General features: G+C 57.1%; 1 protein-coding gene across 3 annotated transcripts in view; it reads left to right on the top strand.

The window, feature by feature from the left end:
- The window catches only part of HMCN2 (hemicentin 2), a 175,834-nt gene that overhangs the window by 75,250 nt on the left and 76,425 nt on the right, over positions 1-24,159 (top strand). For all 3 annotated transcript variants that reach the window (XM_044926449.2, XM_025261852.3, XM_025261853.3), the window contains exons 23-34: positions 6,666-6,793; positions 9,387-9,641; positions 10,329-10,415; positions 15,000-15,194; positions 16,130-16,260; positions 16,597-16,744; positions 17,109-17,235; positions 18,227-18,381; positions 19,336-19,614; positions 21,289-21,570; positions 22,247-22,355; positions 22,581-22,750. In XM_044926449.2, the coding sequence (XP_044782384.2) occupies positions 6,666-6,793; positions 9,387-9,641; positions 10,329-10,415; positions 15,000-15,194; positions 16,130-16,260; positions 16,597-16,744; positions 17,109-17,235; positions 18,227-18,381; positions 19,336-19,614; positions 21,289-21,570; positions 22,247-22,355; positions 22,581-22,750 (2,066 nt within the window). The remainder of the gene's footprint in view (positions 1-6,665; positions 6,794-9,386; positions 9,642-10,328; positions 10,416-14,999; positions 15,195-16,129; positions 16,261-16,596; positions 16,745-17,108; positions 17,236-18,226; positions 18,382-19,335; positions 19,615-21,288; positions 21,571-22,246; positions 22,356-22,580; positions 22,751-24,159) is intronic.

Below are 24,159 nucleotides of genomic sequence, written 5' to 3' on the forward strand. Positions count from 1 at the left end.
CAAACACTTATGGACAGGCACACAGACACACCAGAGAGGCAGGCGTGAGAACACGTGGACACACACACATCAGGCTTCTGGGCCAAGGTCAGGCAGGCCACTGCTTCCTCTGGAGATTCTAGAGAATATTCTGAACTCAAGGAGCCTTGACCTCCTGAGTCAGAAAGTCCTACTGGAAAGAAAACGTAGTAGGAACCTGAATACCCCTGAAACTCTAGACCACCCACCTGTGTCCACGACCCCTTCTAACATATTCTTATAGATGCTTTTAGAGAGTTAAACTGACTGCATCTTCTATCCTGCTCTCACTGATTTTTCCGCATTTTCCCACATTTACCCATTTCCTAGATTCATCCTGACCCATATCATTGCTTTTCATTTAAAGGGCAAAATAACATTCCGGGCATTCAGCTCCCACGGTTGCTAAGCTCTTCCACTGTCTGAGGCAGATGCGCTGTTGCCAGTTTTTGGTGATAATAAATGGGGCTGTTGGAACGTCTTTGCACAAATGCTTCTCTTTATCTCCTGGATCGTTTCCTTGGGGTAGAGCCCCAAAAACCAAGGGTTGAGTCCAAGGCTGGGAATGGTCACCGGGTGCCTCTTACCCTGTGGGACTGCTATTTGGGGGAAAAAACCATTGGAGTTGTGAAGTCAAAATTTAAGTCTACAGGATTTATTGAGCATCTTTGTGCCCAGGACTGCCTAGGACGGAGAAGACGGGTCCAAGCTGTGTGTGATGTCAGGTGGCAAAAGACTTTGAGTACCCTCCCAGCCGTGCCCCCAGCTCCCTGAGTGAACTTGAACAAGACCCTTCCTTCTCTCTGAGCCTCAGTGTTCCCATCTGAGAAATGAAAGAGTTGAACAGGCAATAGTGGCCGGAGAGCACCTAGTGGCTCTGGTCCCTTGACTCAGCGCAGGGATGCTGGGGCGAAGCGGTGTTGCTAGGCAACAATGTTTGTTTGTGGTTCTGATATGTAGCTGGGACAGCTGCAAGTGCTCCTGGCTCCGGCTCTGGCTCCCGGGGGCAGCCGGCCAGGATCCACACAAGGCCAAGCCAGCAGCGTTTGGGGGGGAGGGGAGGGAACAGTGAAAGGATGGAGCGTCCAGGGATGCTGAAGGGCGGTGGGACACTCACTCCCCTTCCTGGCTCAGAGGAGGGGAGGGGGCTGCAACTGGGTTCTGACGATCCAAGAGAAAAGCTGCTCCCCTTTGCAAGCCAATGGCATGGCAGGGACTGCCCAGGGCCTCCCCATGGGGGTCTTTACCTTGCTGGATCTTCATAACTCATGCTGATTTCTAGCCTGGTGTCTGGGTGGCCATGCACAGCACGACTTCATCCATCTGGGTCTCAGTTTTCTCCTCTGTGAAAGGGGAGATGACAGGATCAACCTTGCCTTGGGGTGATCTGCCTGCCTTGCAGGTTTGGATTTGGGGAGTTTCAAGTATACATGGAAGTGCTTAGCTCCACAGCGGTCACAGGAAGCGTCTGAGTATTGACAGCAATCACCTATTAGCCATCTCAGGGTTTGTGTTTCATGGGCTTGGGGGATGTGCATTTACCCCTGTGCTCACATATTTCGCTTGGCCCTTCGGGTGGTGTCAGGCCCCTCTTCCTGAATTGCTCCAGCTTGGGGTTTCTGTTTGGAACTTCCTTACAAGGGTCTATGATATGCCTGAAGGTCAGAGTGGCCACTGTGGATGGGTGAAGGTGCTCTTCAGGCTGAGTGGTGCTGGTGGGGAGGGGGGCAGTCCTTGCCCCCAGGCTCAGACCCTGCTCTGGCTCAGCAGATGCGTGGCCAGCATGTAGTGACATGCAGTAGGGATCTGTTGAGCACTGCCCAGCTCTGCTATGTGCTATGGGTGAGGATCAGCCTCTGGCCAGCTCGGTTCTGTGGCAGGTGCTGTTCATTCATTTGACAACCTCCTCCCAGAAGGCTCTGATCGCAGAGGAGGTTGGATGGACCGCTTAGAAACGAGGGCAGCAGGACAAGCATGGGACCCAGCAAGAGGGACTGGGCAAACCACCCAGACTCCCAGCAACCTGAGGATGGGGGCATTCACTCCGCCCCAGCGGCGGCTGGCCCGTCTTGAACCCAGTGGCTCTTCGTCAGATGAGTGAATCAGTGAATGAATGAACAATTGGCAGAACTTGGTTCCATAGAATTCAGAGCAGGGAAAGTGTAACTAACCTGCCTGGTCTCATCAGGGAAGGCTTCCCAGAGGAGATGGAGGCTGCGCTGCCTTGAAGGGGACCTGGGGGGCAGGAGAGCAGTGCTGAGACAGGATGGGGTGTGGGAAACACTGTGAGCGAAGGTGGGAAGGTGTGTGTGTGTGTGGCGGGGGGGGCGGGGGGACAGGGACAGTTGGGATTTGCCATCAAATATTTATCAAGCACCTGTTATGGGCCAGCGCCTGTGCTAAGGGCTGGGGACATGGCAGGAACCTGGGCACACCTGGCCCCTCCCCACACAGAGCCATCAGAGAGCAACAGGTGGCTGCAGGTGTGATAAATGCCATCGTGGTTCCAGGAGCCTTTGTGTGAGAGCAGGGGTCCACCTTGGGCAGCAGAGGCAGCTGCATGGAGAGGGGACCCTTAGCTGGGTTGCAGCAAAGGTGTGGCCTGGGATTGGCACTATCTACCCAATGCCCTCTGGTCTCTCCGGGCAGGTATGTTCCCCTTGGAGCTCTCAGGGCCAGGGGGACCTGGCAGGGTAGGTGGATCTCCCCACCACCGTCCCCCACCATCTGTGTGGCTGTGTGAACCTCACAGCCAGCAGCGAAGGCTTGAGCCCAGTGCATGTCATAAACAGGAAATTCCCCTCGAACCTCTCCGTGTTTTCATCTGGGCGCCGCTTGGAGCCATCTGGCTGCTCTCGCTGCGATGGGAGTCTGCTGCTAATTACACCACATGCACCTGGCACACGGCAGCCCTCTCCCCGCTTCCTCCTACCTCGCCCCTGCCCGTGCCCATCCCTGTGCCTGGAGGTTGTAGCCCCCAAACCTCAGGGAGCCTTGGGAACGTGGAGAGAGCGTGCAAGGGGCATGGGGTTTGGGTGGTTCAGAAGGGCTGCCCTGGAACCCCCAGACCTCCAGGTCCTCTCTGATCCATCCCAGGCCCCACACTTTTGTCCTAAGTCTGATCTGAGTGGGGTCTGCTCTGTGCCAGGTCTGGGCTAGGTTCTGGGGATACAAAGGCTACTAAGGTGGATGGAAATGTGTCCTCTTAAGGGCCCACGGGTGACCACAGGCCAGTGTGGTGAAAGCTGCGATGGAGGGGTCTCTAGAGGTCTCAGCTTGACCATCTGTAAGATGCAGTCTCCCTTCTCTCCATCCCCTCCTCTGTGATATAGTGAGCAGGAGCCTGGTAGGCTGCAGTCCATGGGGTCGCTAAGAGTTGGACACAACTGAGCGACTTCACTTTCACTTTTCACTTTCATGCATTGGAGAAGGAAATGGCAACCCACTCCAGTGTTCTTGCCTAGAGAATCCCAGGGACGGGGGAGCCTGGTGGGCTGCCGTCTATGGGGTCGCACAGAGTCGGACACGACTGAAGCGACTTAGCAGCAGCAGCAGCTTCCCTTTCTAGGAAATGACCTGGGGCTCATCATGAGAAAGACGAGAGGCCTCTTTTATTGTTGAGAATTGTTTCCACTTTTGGAAGTTTCTTTCATTATTGTTTTTTTTTCCCCCAGAAGCTCCCACTTCCTATCCTTTTAAGGGTTTGATGAGGGAAGGAGCAAGCGGTCCTTTAGTCTCTAAAGTTCTAAGAAGGACTAGAAGGCAACCTCTGAGATAAAAGGAGTCCAGAGCTGCCTTTTCAAATGTGAAGAAGTTGGGGCTCGGAGACGTTGTTTGCCCTGTCTGAGGTTGCACAGCATGTCTAGAGCAGAATGGGACCTGGGACCCAGAACTCTGGTGCTCAGCCTGGACATCTTTGCACTGACCCAGGGGCTCCTGCTTGGCTAGTCGAGGTTCGCAGCAAAGCCCCCAAGGGAGCCATGTCACCGCCCCAAGTGTGATTAAGTGTGTGTGTTTCAGCCTCACGCTGATTTGGCTCGTGTTGTTGGATGTTGACATTATTCAACCTAAAAAAATAAAACGCGACCACAGTGGATGAGAAAAGCCAAGCCAGGGGAGTGGAGCTGCGCAGGGGAGATGTTTACTTGTCACTGGGACAGACAGACATCTGTGTGGTGTTTTTGCTCCTTTTTCTTCCACTTTGGAAGACTGAGGGACCTACTGACTGGGGGCTGGGAGCGAGCACATGGACACACCGGGGGTGGGTTTTTTACTAACAGCGGGGTGGTGTATGGAGCGCTTACTGTGTCCCAGGGACCATGGACTTTGTGTGCACCATGTCACTTTGTACGCGCCGTATCCTGTGACCCCAGGTGAGGACACTGAGACTCGGGGAGAGGGAGTCCTCGGCCCAAAGGGCACGGGTGGGGGCGATGTCACTTGCTATCAAAGCCTGGCTCCCGCCTGCTCCTCCGGGTCACTTTTGGGGGACAGGGCCACTTCCGTGTGTCCCGGGGCATTGCTCCCAAGGGGTGGGCCCCAGAGGGTCTTGGTACAACCCTGATTCCAGCTTCCACCCCCCTAAATCTGGCTGGGGCCTGGGAATGTGTTTGTGTCGCATGTGGCTGGAAAATTCTGATAAGAAGCCCTGCCCTGCAGCAGGAAGGGATGGCCTCCGTGAGAGCCGACAGTGTGTGAGCCTAGGTATGGCCAGGAGGCCGGCTCCTATGCCTGGGGGACACACGTCAGCGTGCAGAGAGCTCTGGTGGTGAAAGAAAGAACAAAGGAAGGAAAGCAGGGCTGGAAGAAAGGAAAAAATCTAGATGTTTAAATGTACACCAAAAGGAGAACTAATTAATCAAGTGTGGTAAACTCACGCAAAGGACTACTATGCAACGGTGAAAAATGAATGAATTGGACCCACATACATATACACTCTGCCATTTATATGAGTTTTAAACAACGCGAAATCATGTTGCACATTGTAATGGCGCTGTCGTCACCGTGGTAACAGCTGACCCTCACTGAGTGTGTCTCTGTTCTTGGGTCTGGAAGATCCCCTGGAGAAGGGAATGACTACCACTCCATTATTCCTGCTGGGAAATTCCAAGAACAAAGGAACCGGGCGGGCTGCAGTCCATGGGGTCACAAAGAGTGGGCCAGGACTGGGCGTCTAAACACACGTTCGCACTGCTCTAGGCTCCGTGTAGTGAATCAGGTCTTTCAGTTCTCTGGACAACCCTATGAGGAGGAAGCACCACTTCTGTCTTATTTCCCCCTGCCCTGCAAAGGAGACAACCAAAGCACAGAAAGGTTGAGCGACTTAGCAAACATCACACAGCAGGCACATGGCAGAACACGGTCGGAGACCGTTGGCCCCAGCCCGGTGCCCAGGCTCCAGAGACCACCAGCTGGTGTATCACTCACAGCTGTCCTCAGGGAACTTGCCCCAAGTCCCCGCTGGACACTCAGGGCAAACTAGAGGAAGGGGTTCCTAGGCAGGGGGATTACAACCCCACTTTACAGATGGGGAGACAGAGGACCCGCAGGGCAAAGCTAGTGGCCCGAGATTGCACAGAGAGTGAATTGCCAACAATATCGACCCAGTGGATAAGTGTATGCCCAGTACTTTGCTTGCAGCTGCTTAGTAAATGGGGGATTACTGTCATCCCTGTTTTGCATAGGAGGAATCTGAGACTTAGCTGAGAGGGGAGTGGGGACCGGGATTGGAGCCCAGCTGGACCCTGATGAGCACAGGCCGGGGAGGGACTGGCCCTTGAGGGGCCCCACCCCTGCGCTGGCTGCTTGCGCTCAGGGCCAGCCGGGGCCAGGGGCTGCAGCTGCCCTCCCAGTTCTGTGGGGGCAGGGGCTACATGGAGCCAGCACATATGGGCCAGTGATATCATGTCTGCGGGGGTCCCCTGGGGTCCAGTCCAGCTGCAGAAGCCTGGCTGAGGGTCCCAGATCTCTGTGGGATGGGGGCCAGGTGACTTCAGCAGGTGGGCTGGAGTGGGGAGGGCAGTGACGGGGGAGCCTCACAGCTTCCTCCCGAGAGCCCAGTGCCAGATACCTGGACACCAAACAGCACAGGCTTCGGAGTCTGGGTGAGCCTGACCCTTAGACACAGAGGGCCTCTGACCTGCAGCTTCTCCCTGGAAGCCAGGGGTCCTCCAAGTGAGGCCTCTTCCCCGCCTCTCAGGGCAGGGTTGAGGGATAAGGTGTGTGCATTAGAAGAGGGGGCGGGCCTGGTGACCAGGTGCCAGGACTTGGACTGAGCCCACGTGGAACCTGTTCACCAGCCCCAGTCACAGCATTCCTTAATGTACCCACTTTACAGATGAAGAAACAGAGGCTCCAAGAGGTGAAGGGACTTGCTTTACCCAGCTCAAAATTGGAGTTCAAAGTCAAACCCAGCCAGCGGACTCCTAGCCTAATGCTCTTTGTCTCTTACACCAGTTGGAGTGGACCTGGCTTTGGCCTGGTGGTTTGGGGAGCTGGAAGCAGGGCAGGGGAGCGGTGAAGGGTGGGTGGTGGATACTGCCTCAGTCCTGGCTGGCTTCCTGGAGGAGGCAACTGGTTGGGTCATGAGACCTTTCCAGCAGATGTGGGGTTGGTTGGGGTCTCACCAGTGTCCCTCATTTCCTCAGGCATCACCTCCTCCCGCCCGGCTCCCTGCATCTGGCTCAGGCCCAGGTCAGTGACAGTGGCCTCTACGAATGCACGGCCAGTAACCCTGCCGGGTCCGCTACTCAGTACTACATCCTCAGGGTGCAAGGTAGGGCCCTGGCTGGCCACCTCCGTCTCACCACGTGGCCCCCTGCCCCCATCTTTCTCGAGCCTTTTGGTGTCCCTCCCCATGCCTGTGCCAGGCTCTCTCACCTTTTCATGGCCCTCCAGTGTGCGCTCCATCTACCTTATTTCCTGTCTTTTTCAAGTCTTGTCCCTCCTTCTCCCCACCCCTATTTCTCCCCTCTCCTGTACCCCTTGGTTGAGCTCAGACAGGCTGTTCAGAGCTCCCCCCTGAGAACCGAGGGTGGGACCCCAATGCGGCAGGGACTTAGGGGTTGGGAGGGCGACCCACAGGGAGATTCTGGGTCCCAGCCCAGGTGGGGGCCCAGGAGTGGGCATTCATCTGGGGGGTACAGGTCCCATTCACAGGAGCCACCCAGTGGAGTCACTCCACCAAAGAGGCGGGGAGCCTGTCCCCTCCAAGAGCCCCAGTGAGTCATCTGAGAACCGGGTCCACCAACCACAGCCCTAGCTACTCCTCGCCTACACGCCGTTCTCATTTGGCCCACAAGTAAAGAATGATGTCTGCGTTTTCTAATGATTGGGGGAGAAAAGGCAAATAATGTGACATATGAAAATTATATGAAACTCAGTTCTTTAGTGTCCATTAATACAAGCTTCATTGGAGCGCCTCCACACACGTTCGGTTACGTAGCGTCTGTGGCTGCCTTCACGCTGAAATGGCAAAGTTAGTAGCTGAGACAGAGACCATCTGGCCTGCAGAGCCTAAGATATTTACTCTCTGGCCCTTGCCAGAAAGAGCCAACCCCTGCTCTAGGCTTAACTCCCCATTTTACAGGTGGACAGACTGAGGTTCAGAGAGGGAGGGGCTCAAAGCTTTGCTGTGTGTTTACATGAGCGTATGAAAGAAGGTGGTTCAGATGTTAAAGAATCCGCCTGCAGCACGGGAGACCTGGGTTTGATCCCTGGTTTGGGAAGATCCCCTGGAAGAGGGTGTGGCAACCCACACCAGTATTCTAGCCTGGAGAATCCCAGGGACAGAGGAGCCTGGAGGGCTGCAGTCTGTGGGGTCGCACAGAGTCAGACACGACTGAGCGACTAAGCACAGCACAGCACGGGAGAGAGACAGGGAAGCGGGGCAGGAGGACGAACGGAGCCAGGTTTGAATGCTGACTCTGCCACCAACTGGCTCTGTGACCTCAGGCCAGCTGCTCGGCCTCTCTGAACCTTGGATTCCTGTCTATAAGAAAGTGAAGTCGCTCAGTAGTGTCCGACTCTTTGCGACCCCATGGACTGTAGCCCACCAGCCTCCTCTGTCCATGGGATTTTCCAGGCAAGAAGACTGGAGTGGGTTGCCATTTCCTTCTCCAGGGCATCTTGACAACCCAGGGATCAAACCTGGGTCTCCTGCATTGCAGGCAGACGCTTTACCATCTGAGCCATCAGGGAAGTCCATTCCTGTCTATAAGGTAGAGGCAATAGCGCCTATCCCACAGTAAGGGTACTGATGGCCTCAGGTGCCCAGCACAGTGGAAACTGTGAGTGTTTTCAGGGGAGTGGTAGGCGCCCTGTCCACCCTTCTGCTCCTGGACAGCGAGGATCTGGGCTGGAGGTAGGGGAGCCAATCTCTGCCCAAGGGCCAGCTCCCACAGATGGTCTTATCTTCGGGATTCTCCTCTGAAGCTGGGAAGGGAGTGGGTGTCCTCAACTTCCCCTGAGGGCCCAGGACATTTTTCCAAGTCTCTGAGAATTCTCCCAGGCTCACCCAGTCTGGCTGCGTGGAAACCACTTGGATTCCTGCTCATCCAGACCCAGGCTTGGGGCTGATCCAGCTCCTGTTAGCCAATATGAAGTGGATGACTCTGGTCAAGTCACATAAGCTTTCCGAGTCTCAGTTTCTTCATCTGCAAAATGGGCATGGCATCACCCACCCGTGGGAGGGACCAACTGGGATGGAGGATGGGAAAGTGACTTGAAAACAGAAAATGTGGAAGAAATGAAATCCATCATCTTCCTCACCCCCACCCCACCCCAGGGAAAGGAAAAGAGGGACCTGGGAACCCCGAGAGTGGGTCTAAGCCACTACGTTTTAGGCGCCACTGTGGACCAGGCTCCATGCTGGCCACCCTGGTGCCGTGGCCTGTTGTACCCGGGGCATCTTTGTGAGGAGGAGAAACTGAGGCCCCGGCCAATGCAGGGTCCTGTAACCTTGAGGGGCAGGGCTAGGATCTGAAGCCTCCTGCTCCTTGTGCCTTGGTGTCCCCATCCCACACCGAGCTGGTGATTCTCACATGGTGCTGGGGGCAAGCCCGGGGGTGGGGTGGGGAAGTAAGCCAAGCATGGAGGAGCCATTCTTTGATGAGAGCACGGTTGTTCAGGGGAAGGGGTGATGGCACGCACACTTGGGAGGGGTAGGGGTCCACACAAGGTGGCCTAATGTCGTTTCCTGAAAACTGAGGCGCAATCGGCCTCAGATTACCCCCTGCCCCCTTGCGGGTTGGTGACACCCAGGGATGTGGGAAGCCCTGAGCAGGCCGGACCTGCTCTGTGGGTCTGCGCTCTGCGTCTCCCCACACCCTGAGCCCCTGCCCTGACCCCCCACCCCGTGGCCCTGTCAGTGCCCCCCCAGGTGCAGCCGGGCCCGCGGGTCCTGAAGGTGCTAGTGGGAGAAGCTGTGGACCTGAACTGTGTGGCCGAGGGCAGCCCAGAGCCCCGGTTGACCTGGTCCAAGGATGGGGTGGCCCTGCGGGGCGAGGGGCCCGAGGGCTCCGTCCACTTTGCGGCCATCCAAATCTCCCATGCTGGGACGTACCGCTGCGAGGCGTCCAGCAGCGCCGGTGTAGACGCCTGGGAGCTGGATCTCAGGGTGCTGGGTGAGTGGCCCCCGACCCCCCGAGCTCCCCAGCCCCCCATCTTCTGCAGCCCCTGCAGCTGTCTGGGCTTCTGAGCTGTTGGACTGCTTCTTCCCCCCAGACCTGAGGCCGCATCAGGCAGCTCTCACCAGCCCCGGGTTGCGGGGGCGGGGTTCCTTCCTCGGGGTGGGCTGCAGGCGCCCTGTGGCTGCTGATTGAAGAGCAGACGCCTGGGCCTGGGGCCAGCTTCTCCCACTTTCCAGCTGGACAACCATCGGCCAGTCATTTACATTCTCTGACCCCATAAAATGTGTCTAATAATATGTGAGGGGTCAGTGCGAGAATGCGTGTGAAGTGTCTGGTGCATAGAAAGTTCTGGATCCCTGAGGCTAGCCTGTTCGCTCTGATGAATCTGAAACACACGCAGAAAGCTGCTGCTGGAGGGGCTGGATGCCCGAGCTCAGCCCCTGAGCCCGGGGTCGTCGTGTGTGGCCCTAGAGGCTGTTCCATGGACCACCCTGGGGGGCGGGGGGTGAGCTGACGCCTCTGGCCCTGAGACTGAGGGCTGGGGTGCAGGGGTTGCACCCCTTATTCCAGCTGAGGCTCTGAAGGGAATGCTCCCTCCCCCCAAGGCCCTGGGCTCCTGAGGGGGGGAGCACCAGGCTTTGGGTTTGGGGGTGTGAGTGTGGCCACATCACCTCCCACCAGAACCACCACACTGGGGGGCCGATGAGACCAGCGGCCTACTGGAGAGGGTAGCAGGAGAGAACGCCAGCCTGCCGTGCCCTGCCAGAGGTGAGGCTGGGCCCTGGGCGGGCTGGGCGGGGAAGAAAACCCACCCACATTCCAGCGCCCTGGGTCACTCACTGTGGGCACTGCCAATGGGTATGGAGGGTTATGGGGTCCCCACTTCTGCCTGCAATGCCGGACAGTTCATCCCATCTACATCCCTATAGGATGGGTATTAGCATTAGCTCTTTTTCATTAGGGGCAATTTAGGCTCAGAAAGGGTAAGCAGCTTGCCTGAGGTCACACAGCCAGAAGATGACCTAATATGCTTTAACCCCTAGCTCCGTACCTGTTAAGCCCTGAGTCCCTCTGTGCCCAGGGGGTGTAACACTGGGGCTGAGGAAGGCCCTAGGGTCCAGGGGTCAGGGCTTGTGGCTCCAGCCTCTCCCCCAGCCCCAGACTTTCTCACAGAGCATGGATCCACAGGGTTCTGGGCAGGCCGTCCCTTGGGGGCCTTCTTCCGGCAACAGCACCATGAGGGGTCAAGATTGCCACCCTTGGTCAACTGCCCAGTGCTGGGCAGGTCATGTGTCCTTTCTGAGCCTCAGCTTTCTCAGCTGTCCAGTGGGGTCACACCCGCCCCTCCACAGAGGGCTGCCGTGGACTGCAGGAGCACTAGGTCCCAGCACCATGCCTGGCACACAGTAGGGGCTTGGGGAAACGTGTTGAATGTGTGGAGTGATTCTACCATCTGTGAAGCCTCCCAGTGGCAGCCAGTGGGTGCCAGCCCGAGTTGCTTCTTCTGGCTTTGGACCAAGATGGCCTGAATATCTCCTCTGTACGTGGACAGTGTTCTCTTGGGGAGGAGGCGTCTGGGTGTTCGGGGAGCAAGTGACAGCTTACAGGAAGACTGGCAGGAGCTGGGAAAACGGATTCCAGTTGGCACTGCACTTCCTTGTTGCTCAGGGCCTGGGGAAGTCCTTGGAAAGGGACGAGGGGTCGGCAGGTAGGGGACAGGTGGGAGCCATGGGCTTCCATGGTAGCTCAGCTGCTAGAGAATCAGCCTGCAATGCTGGAGAGGCAGGAGACAGAGGTTCGATCCCTGGGTCAGGAAGATCCCCTGGAGGAGGGCATAGCAACCCACTCCAGTATTCTTGCTTGGAGAATCCCATGGATGGAGGAGCCTGGCGGGCTATAGTCCAGGGGGTGGCAAAGAGGCGTTCACCACTGAGCGACTAAACACTGGAGCCCTGGGCGCCGACCACCTGAACGGACCATCGTCTCGCTCTTGAGCAGGCCGCCACCTTGTGTTAGTATCTGGTAACAGCAAGGAATGTTTAGGGCACTCGTGCACACTTCAGTTCAGTTCAGTTCAGTTGCTCGGTTGGGTCTGACTCTCTGCGACCCCATGGACTGCAGCACGCCCGGCCTCCCTGTCCATTACCAACTCCCGGAGTTCACTCAGACTCATGTCCATTGAGTCGGTGATGCCATCCAACCATCTCAATTTCTGTTGCCCCTTCTCCTCTCACCTTCAATCTTTCCCAGCATCAGGGTCTTTTCCAATGATTCAGCTCTTCGCATCAGGTGGCCAAAGTATTGGAGTTTCAGCTTCAGCATCAGTCCTTCCAACGAACACCCAGGACTGATCTCCTTTAGAATGGACTGATTGGATCTCCTTGCAGTCCAAGAGACTCTCAAGAGTCTTCTCCAACACCACAGTTCAAAAACATCAATTCTTCGGCACTCAGCTTCCTTTATAGTCCAACTCTCACATCCATACATGACTACTGGAAAAACCATAGCTTTGACTAGACGGACCTTTGTTGGCAAAATAATGTCTCTGCTTTTTAATATGCTGTCTAGGTTTGTCATAACTTTTCTTCCAAGGAGCAAGGGTCTTTTAATTTCATGGCCGCAATCACCATCTGCAGTGATTTTGGAGCCTAAAAAAATAAATTAAAAAAATTTTCGGTCGCTCTTGTACAGGGAGTCCCGATATAGACGCATGCAGAAAATGCAGGTTCAATCCCTGGGTCGGAAAGATCCCCTGGAGAAGGAAATGGTAACCCACTCCTGTATTCTTGCCTGGAAAATCTCATGTACAGAAGTGTCTGGCAGGCTACAGTCCTTGGGGTTGCAAAGAGTCAAATACGACTTAGCAACTAAACAACAGTAATGGGCCTTGGGACGTGGGACCACCAACCACCGCCTCTTGCTCTGATGCCTTACGGCCACCCAGCATCATCTCTGGTCAGCCCGGGCGTCCTCTGGGCCTAACTTCAGCCAGGTCGGCATCATCCAAGTCTCCTTCATTAAAACTGCCTGCTCCCTGCTCCCTGACTGCCCAGCTGCCCTTGGCCTTCTCCCTTTCAAGCAGATGACTGTCTGTTGGGCACTAGCATTCATCAGCCACGCGACCTGGGGCTCTGATGTCGAAAAGAGAAAGCCCTGAGCACCTGGCTGTGTCCCCTGGGAGCTCTGGTCCCCTACAGTGAGGGGCACCATCTGCCTCCTCCTTGTGGAGTGCTGCAGAGGCCAGGAGCCTGGTCACCAACCTGCTGGTGATTTGGGACATCACCGCTCCTCTCTCGACCCCCTTAAAAGTGGAGACAAGATGAGTGATTTTCAGCAACAGCCCCAAGTCCCTGGAGTCTTCATTCAGAAAAGTGGTGGAGTTCAGTGGTTAGAGCTTGTTTAGGGGTTAGACATTAGCATTAAAAAAAAAAAAGTTCCAGGGTTCAAAACGCAATGCCCCTCCAGGCCAGCAGCTCCGAGGTCTTGGTCTCTGGGTAGGGGGAGGAGGATGGGCTGGGGTCTTTTGGAGAAGATGAGGCACTGGGAGGGGCATGTGTGTGTTTGTGGGGGTGTACTTGTGTGTTGTGTGTTCACACACGTGTCCCTACCCTGGGGAGTGGGACCCTGGCAGTGGGTCACCTGGACAAGCATTCTAGGCAGGCACAGAGGAAACGGCAGAGGAGTCTATGAGAAAACAGACACGGAGGATTAAGTAGCCCAAAGATCACAGAGTGTGGGTGGCCGTGGTCCCTCCGTTTCCGAGACAGCCAGCGGGCAGAGTCCCCAGCACTTGTCGGTACTGTTCAGGCAGGGCCTCCTGAACACCCCGGATGCCTTGAATGTGCCGCATCTTTTTTTTTTTATTCATTTTTGGCTGCACTGTGTCTTTGTTGCTATGCCAGCTTTCTCTCATTGCAGCAAGTAGGGGCTACCCTCCAGTCCCAGCACAGGGGCTTCTCATTGCAGCGGCCTCTCTTGTTGCGGAGCACGGGCTCTTGACACGTGGGCTCAGTAGCTGCGGTGCACGGGCTTTGTTGCTCTGCGGCATGTGTGATCTTCCTGGAGCAGGGATCGAACCCATGTCTCCTGCATTGGCAGGTGGATTCTTAACCACTGGATCACCAGGGGAACCTGGACGTGCCGCCTCTTGATGTCACCCCTCCCCATTCCCCCCAAGTGAGGTGGCCCACCCCTCCTTGCAACAGCAAGGATACGAGAGCAAGTAAGGCAGACAGAGTGTGTTTATAAAGAGCCCTGAGCTGCCAGGGGAGTGGGCAGAGGAAGTGGCGGTGCGATTCATGATGACGGTGTTTGGTGATGACTGTGATCCCGATGGGGGTGACGGAGGTGCTGCAGGCTGCCCTCTTCCTGGGCGCTGATGGAAGCAGGAAGGGAGGTGAGGCTCCAGCGGGCAGGGCCATGAGTAAGGGTTGCCTTTTGTCCTGAGGTCACTCAGCGCCTCTGCAGAGCTGGGGCTCACAGGACCCAAGCCCGGCTGTGACCACTGGGTGCCTTGCCTCCTGGGCACATGTGCTGCTTGGAAGACTGGGTCATGCCTTCAACACTGATCTGAGGACCTACTGTGTGCCCCGGCTGTTTATATTTCGCACCTACTGTGCACCAGGCCTTGTGAGCCGACAGTCCGGTGGCAGAGCCAGACTCTGGACAGTGCAATGTGAGGGATGATGGAGAAGGGCATTCCGGGGGATCGGGACTCTCATGGGGCAGGGGTGTGTGGCCAGCAGTGCCCACCTCGTGCCTCAGAGGGGAAGTGCAGGCCAGGCCAAGCTGGGGCCTCCACCGTTTATGTGATGATCTGATGGGACGAGACCGGGGCTGAGCATGGAGGGCTGGTTTCTTTCCTGTGGCACCTACCGGGTGCTAGGGGCTGGGGTTGCAGCTGGGCACAAAGCAGAGACCCCGGACTTTGTTGGGGGAGACAGACAATAGACCAAAAAATACATATATAGCGTTAAAAAAAAAAGTGCATCTTATATACATTAGAAAGTTGTAGGTGGGGGGCAAAGGAAGACGCTGGGTAGGGGCGGGCGGTGGGAGTGCCTGTGAGCGTGCAGTTCCAGGCAGGGTGGGTCCTCTGAGAAGGGAACTGGCTTCTGGGGGCGCTGGGAGGCGGGGTGGACACGCAGCCCTGGGTGGGAGGGGCCGGGTGTGGGGCATGCAGCTCTAGGAGCGGCTCTTCCAGCCTGGGGACCAGGAGGGATCTGAGGCGGCCCCTGCATGGAGGGTCAGTGATGTTTGCACCGGGGTTGGGTGGGCGGGGGGTGGGGGCAGTGTGGGTGTGGACCGAGAAGGAGACAGGGTGTTGCTGCTGACGAGCTGGTGCCCTGCCAGGGACGCCCAAGCCGCAGGTCACATGGCGGAAGGGCCCGTCGTCCGAGCCGCTGCGTGGCCGGCCCGGCCTGGCGGTGCTGGACGAAGGCTCTCTGTTCCTGGCCTCCGTCTCTCCCTCTGACGGCGGAGACTACGAGTGCCAGGCCACTAACGAGGCGGGCTCCGCGTCCAGGAGAGCCAAGCTGGTGGTCCATGGTGAGTAGGGACCCCAGAGCTGGGGGGTGATGGTACCCTGGGGTGCCAGGCTGGGGCAGCGTGAGCTCCCTGACCCAGAGCTCACTGCCCGGAGGATACAGGTCCTTGCTCCTCTGTCCCTCAAGCCTGTCAGGGAGGGCTTGAGGGTGTTGTTGGGAGAGTGCATTCTTCATGCAGAGAACCCCCCATGGAGACAGTGTAAGGAGACCCCGGAATTCCATAAATGACTTTAAAATGGGCTAGGAATGAATCTCCTTTAGAATGCTCACCAGTGGTCAAAGCCCACCTCCCACTAAAGCTGCTGAAACTACCTGAGGCTCATATGCCCACTTCCCAAGGCCCACATGTCTCCCTGGTACCCGGCCCCCTCCTCCAGGGTGCTGTGTGCAGGGGGAGGGGAGCGCTTCCCTCAATTTGGGCTCACAGAGAGGGTGAGAGAAGCTGTTTTAATAATGGGTTCCTAATGGAACCACCTTCCGCCTCCCCGTAACCAGCCACGCCCGTTTGTCCTGTAATGACTTGCCTGGGAAGTTTGTTTCAAAGACATACCCAGGCCCCACCTAGAGAGACTCTGACTCCATGGGTGGGGGGTGGGGTGGTCCCCTAGGTACCCTCCTTCGTGACCATGACAACCATTTGGGTGGAGAGCTAGATGGAACCAATGGCTCCCGCATCTTGGAGAGCTGAATGTCAGAGCAAGTAGAGAGTTCCTGGGCTCGACTAGGGCAAGGTCCCAGGGCAAGGCCGCCATGGCCATTCCCAGGTCCACATGGCTCCTGACAGCCAGAGTCTGGAATGGGTGTCCTGGAAGCCCAGAAGCTGGGGAAGTGGGGGAGTCAGGACCACCCTCCAGGCCAGGAAGAATGGCCCAAACGGGGTCCCTGGCCATGGCTGACCTGCGGAGGGGTGGCTCCTCTGCTCCTCCTTCTCCCAAGTGCCCCCCAGCCTCCGGGAGGACGGGCGCAGGGCTAACGTGTCAGGCATGGCCGGGCAGTCCCTGACGCTGGAGTGTGACGCCAACGGCTTCCCGGCTCCCGAGATCACGTGGCTCAAGAATGGGCAGCAGGTGGGTGTCCCCCAGGGGTGGATGGGCTCTGGATGGGATATGGACAGGGTGCAGGCCTTCTGGACGGGTTCCTGCATGTAACCAGATGTGGCTGGGAGATGTGGCAAGGTGATAGCTGTCTTTGGGGACACATTGGGGGCCCAGGGCCACGGGGGTCCCTTCACTGTGGTCCCACGATGAAGCCTGGAAGGCTGCATGGTGGAGAGGGCACAGCACTACTCTGGATTCCAGTCACTGACCAGCTCCCTGGGCCTCAGTTTCCTCACTGCTGTTGGGGACAAGGGGGTGGCCGGACCACCCTCCCCCCATCAGCTTCCTCGGGCCTCTTCTGCTCAGATCCCCGCCGTGGGCAGCCACCGCCTCTTGGATGGAGCCCGGGCCCTCCACTTTCCCAGGATCCAGGAGGGCGACTCTGGCCTCTATTCCTGCCGGGCCGAGAACCAGGCAGGGACCGCACAGAGGGACTTCGATCTGCTCGTGCTCAGTGAGTGAGGCGGAGCTCCCCCAGCTCCCAGGGCTGTCTGGCCCTGCGAGCCCTCTCCTGTTAGGCGTGTGTGTGGGGGGGTAGGTACTGCCTGCTGGAAGCTGGGGCACAGAGGGGCCCATGGCACAGCTGTGTCACTGCTGTTGAACCATGTGAAATAAAACAGCAATGTAGGTGCTGAGGGTTCACAGAGCGGGGATGCTTGGCCAGGGGCTTGGGGGAGCTTCCCACGAGGGCCGGGTGGGAGAAGGGAAGGGTGAGCAGGCAGGGAACCTGCACAGGCAAAGGCCCTGGGGCAGGCAGGGATTGTAGGACCTGAAGTTTTTTCACCGCCCCCTCCCTCCCAACCCTTTCTCGACCCTAGTTCCACCTTCGGTGCTTGGAGCCGAGGCTGCCCAGGAGGTGGTGGGCCTGGCTGGTGCAGGGGTAGAGCTGGAGTGCCGGACCTCGGGGGTCCCCACACCCCAGGTGGAATGGACCAAGGACGGGCAGTGAGTGGCCCCTGGCGGGTAGCTTGGGCTGGATGGAGTGTGCGTATGTGGGGTCCTCTGGGGAAGTGGAACTCCACAGGGATGGGGTTTGATGTGCATTGCGCGAGCCACCCAGGGCCCAGGCAGAGATCACCCAGGTGAAACCCCGCTTTTCACGGGCAGAGTCTTCTCATTACTCAGCCAGCCTTCCTTTTACTTTTAAAACTTTTTCAAAAGTATTTTTAAAGGTTTTTTAAAAAAATTTTAGGTATTCATATGATGTTTGCCATTCTAAAACAGAAGTTTACCATTGCTTCCCTTGTGGCTCAGCTGGTAAAGAATCCACCTACAGTACAGGAGACCTGGGTTCGATCCCTGGGTTGGGAAGATCCCCCAGAGAAGGGAAAGGCTACCCACTCCAGTACTCTGGCCTGGAGAATCCCATGGACCGTATAAGTTCATGGGGTCGCAAAGGGTCAGACACTACTGAGCGACTTTCACTTCACCATTCTGAAGCGCACAATTCGGTGTGTGTAGTACATCCATAGGGTTGCAATCCGTCAGCTCTATCTGGTTCCAGAATATTTCATTACCCCCAAAAGAGACCCCACACCCATGAGCGGTCACTCGTCTGTTCGTCCCTCACCCCCAGCTCCTGGCAACCACTAGCCTGCTTTCTGTCTCTACGGAATTTCCTCTATTTTGTATTAATTTCTTGCAGTCATACGGTATGTGTCTTCGTGTCTGGCTTCTTGCCCTTAGTACACAGCTTTTGAAGTTCCTTCATGCTACAACCACGCTACCTCATTCCTTTTAATGGCTGAATAATATTCCATTGTAGGGAAGGACCACATTTTGTTTATCCATTTATCCATTGATGGGCACTTGACTGTTGGTACTTTTCAGCAACTGGGAGTCTTACAGTCTTCCTTTTCCCAAGCAGCAGGCCCCCTCTGTGCAGCCCGCCCCTGCCGGCGCCTTGGCCTTACTTCTCTCAACCGTCTTTTTCCAGACCTGTCTTTCTGGGGGAGCCTCATGTCCAGCTTCAGGAGGATGGCCAGGTTCTCAGAATCACCAACAGTCACCTGGGAGATGAGGGCTGGTACCAGTGTGTGGCCTTCAGCCCGGCTGGCCAGCAGACCAAGGACTTTCAGCTCAGAATCCACGGTGAGCCCGGCCCCTTCCCATCATCACCACGGGCTGCCCACTGCGTGGAGGGGTGGTGAGGGCAGAAATGGGAGTCTCTGAGGAGTCTGCCCCCAGTCCAGTAAAACTGGAGGGGGACGGACAGAGGGAATCCGAAACGTTCCCCAAATCCCATCGTCCCCATCGGAGCTTTCCAAGTCCTCCCATCCGTGGTACACTCTGGATGGTCATTTCTTTAAATCAAATCACTTTTCTTCCCACTGAAACCCAGTTACCTAAAAGGATGTTGGCTATTTCAAAGGGAAGTGGGAACCAGGGTTGCTTGGCCTTCGTGGGAGGAAGCTGTGAAAACAAATGCCACCAAAGAGGGATGTTGGAACCCCTGAGGCCTGAGCTGCCCGCCTGTGGTAGAAAGTGCAGGATAGAAAGTGCTAGACAGATTAAGAACACAGTCACACCAGACACACCAAACCACCTTGTCCTCTGTCATAACTGGGCCAGAAGGAGATGTGGGAAGGGCATAACTGTTCTGTTATGAGGTGCATGTCCGTGTGTCCTGAGGGTCCTCTTGGGTACCACCCGTGGTGTGTGACCTGCCCTGTGGGACCCCTGATCCAGTTCAGCCCCTCATTTTACAGATGAGGAGGCTGAACCCCAGAGAAAGTGACCTCTCCAGGTCATGCAGCGACTTAGAGGCAGGGGGTGGGGGCGTCCAGAGCCTGACTTGCGGCCCCTGCCCCACCTCCTGCGCCTCTTGCAATGGCCAGGCTCGCCTACGACATCAGCATGTCCCGAGCTGGCCTCTCCCGTCTGTCCCGAGTCCCCCGCCCCTCCCCGCCCCTGAAGTGGAAGCTTGTGGCGGGTGCGGTGCTGTGACCCATGGGCAGGGGCTTGGGCGCTGCAAGGGGCGGGACACCAGCCGCCTCCGCGCTGGGCAGCCTCCCTGTGACCTTCTCTCGGCCCCACTGTCTTCAGCACCCCCCACCATCTGGGGCTCCAATGAGACGAGTGAGGTGGCCGTCATGGAGGGCCACCCCGTGTGGTTCCTGTGCGAGGCCCGAGGGGTGCCCATGCCCGACATCACCTGGTTCAAGGATGGCGACCCCCTGGTCCCCAGCACTGAGGTGGTCTACACCAGAGGCGGCCGGCAGCTGCAGCTGGAGCGAGCCCAGGGCTCGGATGCTGGCACCTACAGCTGCAAGGCCAGCAACGCTGTGGGGGTCGTGGAGAAGACCACCCGGCTGGAGGTGTACGGTGAGTGGCCCGGGGGCGCGGCAGGAGCAAGGGTCAGCTGGGGTGAGCGGTGGGAGGACTCTGGGCCACGGTGGCCTCCGTCTGGCTCCAAAGGTGGGCCAGGGGAGCAGCCAGAGGCCCAAGATAATGAGATTAAATAGTTATCCTGGGGAGAAAGGTCATCTCATCCAACCTCCCCTGGCCAGAGAGGAAATTAAGCCAGGAGATGGGTCTGTCTCGGGGCCTAGGGAGAGCCCAGTGGAGAAGTCAGGTCTCCCCTCGTGGTTTAGGGCTTTTCAGAAACTTGCACCCAGACCCCCAAAACCACCACTAATAACTAACTGCTCTTGATTAATCACTTACTGTGGTCCAGACCCCCTGGGGCTTGTCATAGCAACAGCTAATTTCATCTCAGGGACTAGGGCCCTGGTCCCCCAACTCATGGGTCAGTCTAGTGGGCTCTGGGACTGACCCAGGTCCCCCCGCTAGGACCTGGTTCACACCGAGAGGGTCTGACTATAGATAAAGTGAAAGGGTTAGTTGCTCAGTTGTGTCCGACTCTTTGTGACCCTATGGCCTGCCAGGCTCCTCTGTCCATGGGATTCTCCAAGCAAGATACTGGGGGTGGCTATTTCCTCCTCCAGGGGATCTTCCCGGCCCAGGGATCGAACCCTGGTCTACCACATTGCAGGCAGATCGTTTACTGTCTGAGCCACCAGAAAAGCCCTAACTATAGGTGGTGTGCTGTTAACCTGGGCATTGGCCTGCGTGGAGGGTCTTGGCTCTGAGGGTGCGCAGAGAATTCAGAGGACAGGGTGTGTATCGATCGGCAGGGATGGGTCCGAGCAGGTGAAGTCTGAGAGGGTGGAATGCAGGCCAGTGGGGTCCTTGTGGTTCCTCTCGAAGGGTCAGCTCTAGAGCTCTGGTCCCCAAAGACACCAACGGCTTGGGTGCTGGAGCCCTGGGGACCCCAAAGGGAAGCCGGGGTGTCTGGGGTCTGCGGGCCCCCTCCGAGAGTGAGCCCAGCTGCCAGCTCAGGGATCTGAGGATCTCCTGGAAGTTGACAAAATATGCACATGTGTTTTCATTACGTTTCAGTGGGGCTTGTGACCCACACAAGGTTGAGAAGCCCATCCTTGGTCCTTCATTGCCCGATGTCTCCTAGCAATGGCTGCATGTGCTTAGCAACTTGGAGAGCCCTCCCTAATGGGAAGAGAGAAGCCCCCTCCCGAGCTACCCATTTGGCCATCCCTGGTTGAGTTAGGAGCCCCCACAGGCTGGGTCATCTGGACTAGGGTCGGCTCACTTCCTTGGACCAAGAAGGGAACCAGTAGGAGCAGAAGCTCTGGTCTTGGGCCCGGGGAAGCCCATCATCTGGGGTTCAGTGGATATGGAGACCTACTGGGGATACGCAGAGATGAGTGTTCTGCGGAAGATGAGCTTGTGGGGGGAGCAAGGCATGGAGAGAAGATGCAGGCAGAGTAGGGGGCAATGGTGGGTGGGGGTTGCCACCAAGGGACAGAGGATGGAGAGGGTGCTTAGAGCCAGGGGTTTGGGGAGGCTCAGAGGAGGAGGTGAGGTCTGAACAGGGCTTTCAGCTAGCAGAGCGGGGAGGAGGCGTTTCACATGGGGTGGGGTCGGGGAGGGGCTTAACTGGGCTACTGGCCCCTGAATAGCCCCTTGTCTCTCCCCTAGTCCCACCCACCATCGAGGGCACTGGTGAAGGACCTCGAGTGGTGAAAGCCGTGGCCGGGAGGCCCTTGACCCTCGAGTGTGTGGCCAGAGGCTACCCACCCCCCACCGTCTCCTGGTACTATGAGGGGCTGCCCGTGGTGGACCGCAACGGGACGTGGCTGGCGGCGGGCGGCAGCGTGCTGAGCCTGGAGAGCCTGGGGGAGGCGTCCGGAGGCCTGTACAGCTGCGTGGCCAGCAGCCCCGCGGGGGAGGCCGTGCTGCATTACTCCGTGGAGGTGCAGGGTGAGCCCAGGCCTGCCCCGTCCACATCACAAGGCCGGGGGCCCCTCCTCGCACTCCGGCTGTGTGCGGAGGGGGTGGAAGCTGGGGGAGAAGTGACTAGGGCCTGAGACAGATGAGGTCTCTGTGACCTAGGCGGGGGCCCTTCAGAGCTACTGGGTGGATGGGGTTAATTCCCAGCTTCAAGGGTCCCTGTTCCCTCCCAGGACTCTGGGCTAGGTCACCACCAAGGTGGCGGTGGAGGACCCCTGGGTGGAGGACACCACCACTGGAAGTAGGACATTTGTCTTCCAGGAGATGCTCCTGGTCAATGGGAGCTCAATGGGGAACTAAATCCTTGAGGTCCAAAGCTGGGTGGTGGGCGCTGGTCCCAGGACAGGTGGGTGGGGCTTTTGCCTGTTTCTTCCCACCACTGACTCTGAGATAAGTCAGGGAACAGGCAGACGGGACTCCTGAGCCCTGGGTCTGGTGGGAAGACAGACACTGACTAAACAGACCACTCTGCTGGGGAGGCCGAACTTGGGTGGTCCTAGAAGGCCTCCTGGAGGAGGAGCCACTTATGGGGAGACTTGAAGGGTGAGGTGGAGCTTGGGCTTCCTCTGGTGGCACAGGGACTTGGGAGGGCTGGAGGCTGGCATTTCCTCAACTCCAGACACCCAGTGGTGGCTCTTGTCTGCAGTTGCCCCGCAGCTCCTGGTGGCTGAAGGCTTGGGCCAGGTGACCACCCTCGTTGGACAGTCCATGTACCTTCCCTGCTACGCTTCGGGCTCCCCAGTGCCCACGATCCAGTGCGTATGGGGTGGTGGAGGCCAGAACTGGGAGGATGGGGGGTGGGCAAAGAGCATGCTTGGAGGGGTGGGGATGGGAGATACTCTACCTCTTAGATGTATGAAGGAGGCAACGGAGCCAGGGACGTGAGAGCAGGAGAGAGATGTGCCTGACTCTTGGCCTGTCCCGTCGCCCTGCCTGCCCCAGCCTCAGACTGACCTGTCCCCCTCCCCGCCATGCCCTAGGTGGCTGCAGAATGGCCACCCGGCCGAGGAGCTGCCTGGGGTCCAGGTGACCTCGGAGGGGACCACTCTGCACATCGACCACGTGGAGCTGGGCCATGCGGGTCTCTTTGCTTGCCAGGCCACCAACGAGGCTGGCACGGCCACGGCTGAGGTGGAGCTGTCTGTGCATGGTGAGGGGGTCTGGGGTTCCAGGGCTAGAGGGGGTGAAGCCAGAGGGCCATGGTCCTCTGCGCCTTTTGCAGGCCTCATAGACTTGGGCAGGGTGGGAGCTGGTCTTCTCAGGATGGCACTTCTGGGCTGGACTCCCCAGTTCACCAAAGAGACACAGATGTGAGCAAGGCTCAGCTTCTCACTACACTTGATATCTCCCCAGTCCACAGGCCCACAATCCTCTCCCCAGCCTCTCCTACCCCATTTGCTCTCTTTATACTGATCACACCAAACTTCATTCAACTCTTTAAATACATTGGCTTTCTTACCTCAAGCCTGCAAATGCTGTTTCCTCTGCCTGGAATAGTCTTCTTTGCTTGTTTGCTACTAAGCTGCTAAGTCACTTCAGTCGTGTCCAACTCTGTGCAACCCCATAGACAGCAGCCCACCAGGCTCCCCCGTCCCTGGGATTCTCCAGGCAAGAACACTGGAGTGGGTTGCCATTTCCTTCTCCAATGCATGAAAGTGAAAAGTGAAAGTGAAGTTGCTCAGTTGTGTCCGACTCTTAGTGACCCCATGGACTGCAGCCTACCAGGCTCCTCCATCCATGGGATTTTCCAGGCAAGAGTATTGGAGTGGGGTTCTTTGCTTGCTTAGCTCCTCTCTATCTTTTAGATCTGTCTTTTTAGATCTTCCTTTCCTCCAGGAAGCCCTCCTTGATTCCAACATGGTTATAATCTGCACTGCTCAGCCCTTCATGACCATAGCACCCATTGCTTGTTTGGTTGTTCATCTCTCCTGCCCAGCTTGGGAGCTCTGGAGGCAGCACGGAGCTTTCTCTTCTGTGTCCTGTGCTAGTGCAGTGAGGGGCACAGTGCACACATGGATGGATGATGGGTGATGGGTGGGTGATTGATGGATGGATAAATGGATGATGAATTGCTGGATAAATGATGGTTTATGGATGGATGGATGATGGATGGATAGATAATGGATGAATGAATGGATAGATGATGGATAGATAGATGGTAGGTGGATGGATGGATGGATGATGAATGATGGATGGATGATGGATGATAGATGATGGGTGGATGGATGGTTGATGGATGGATGATAGATGGATGATGAATGATGGATGAATGGATGAATAAATGGATGGATGATGGATAGATAGATGGTGGATGGATGGATGGTTGGTGGATGATGGATGGATGGATAGATGGATGATGGATGGATGGATGATGGTTGATGGGTGGATGCAGGATGAATGAATGGATGGATGATGCATAGATAGATGGTAGATGGATGGATAGATGGTGGATTGTGGATGGATGGATGGATGATGGATGATGGGTGGGCGGTTGATGGATTGATAGATGGATGATGAATTGCTGGATGAATGATGGTTTATGGATGGATGGATGACAGA

Source organism: Bubalus bubalis, chromosome 12, assembly GCF_019923935.1.
Source record: "Bubalus bubalis isolate 160015118507 breed Murrah chromosome 12, NDDB_SH_1, whole genome shotgun sequence".
Taxonomy (NCBI): domain Eukaryota; kingdom Metazoa; phylum Chordata; class Mammalia; order Artiodactyla; family Bovidae; genus Bubalus; species Bubalus bubalis.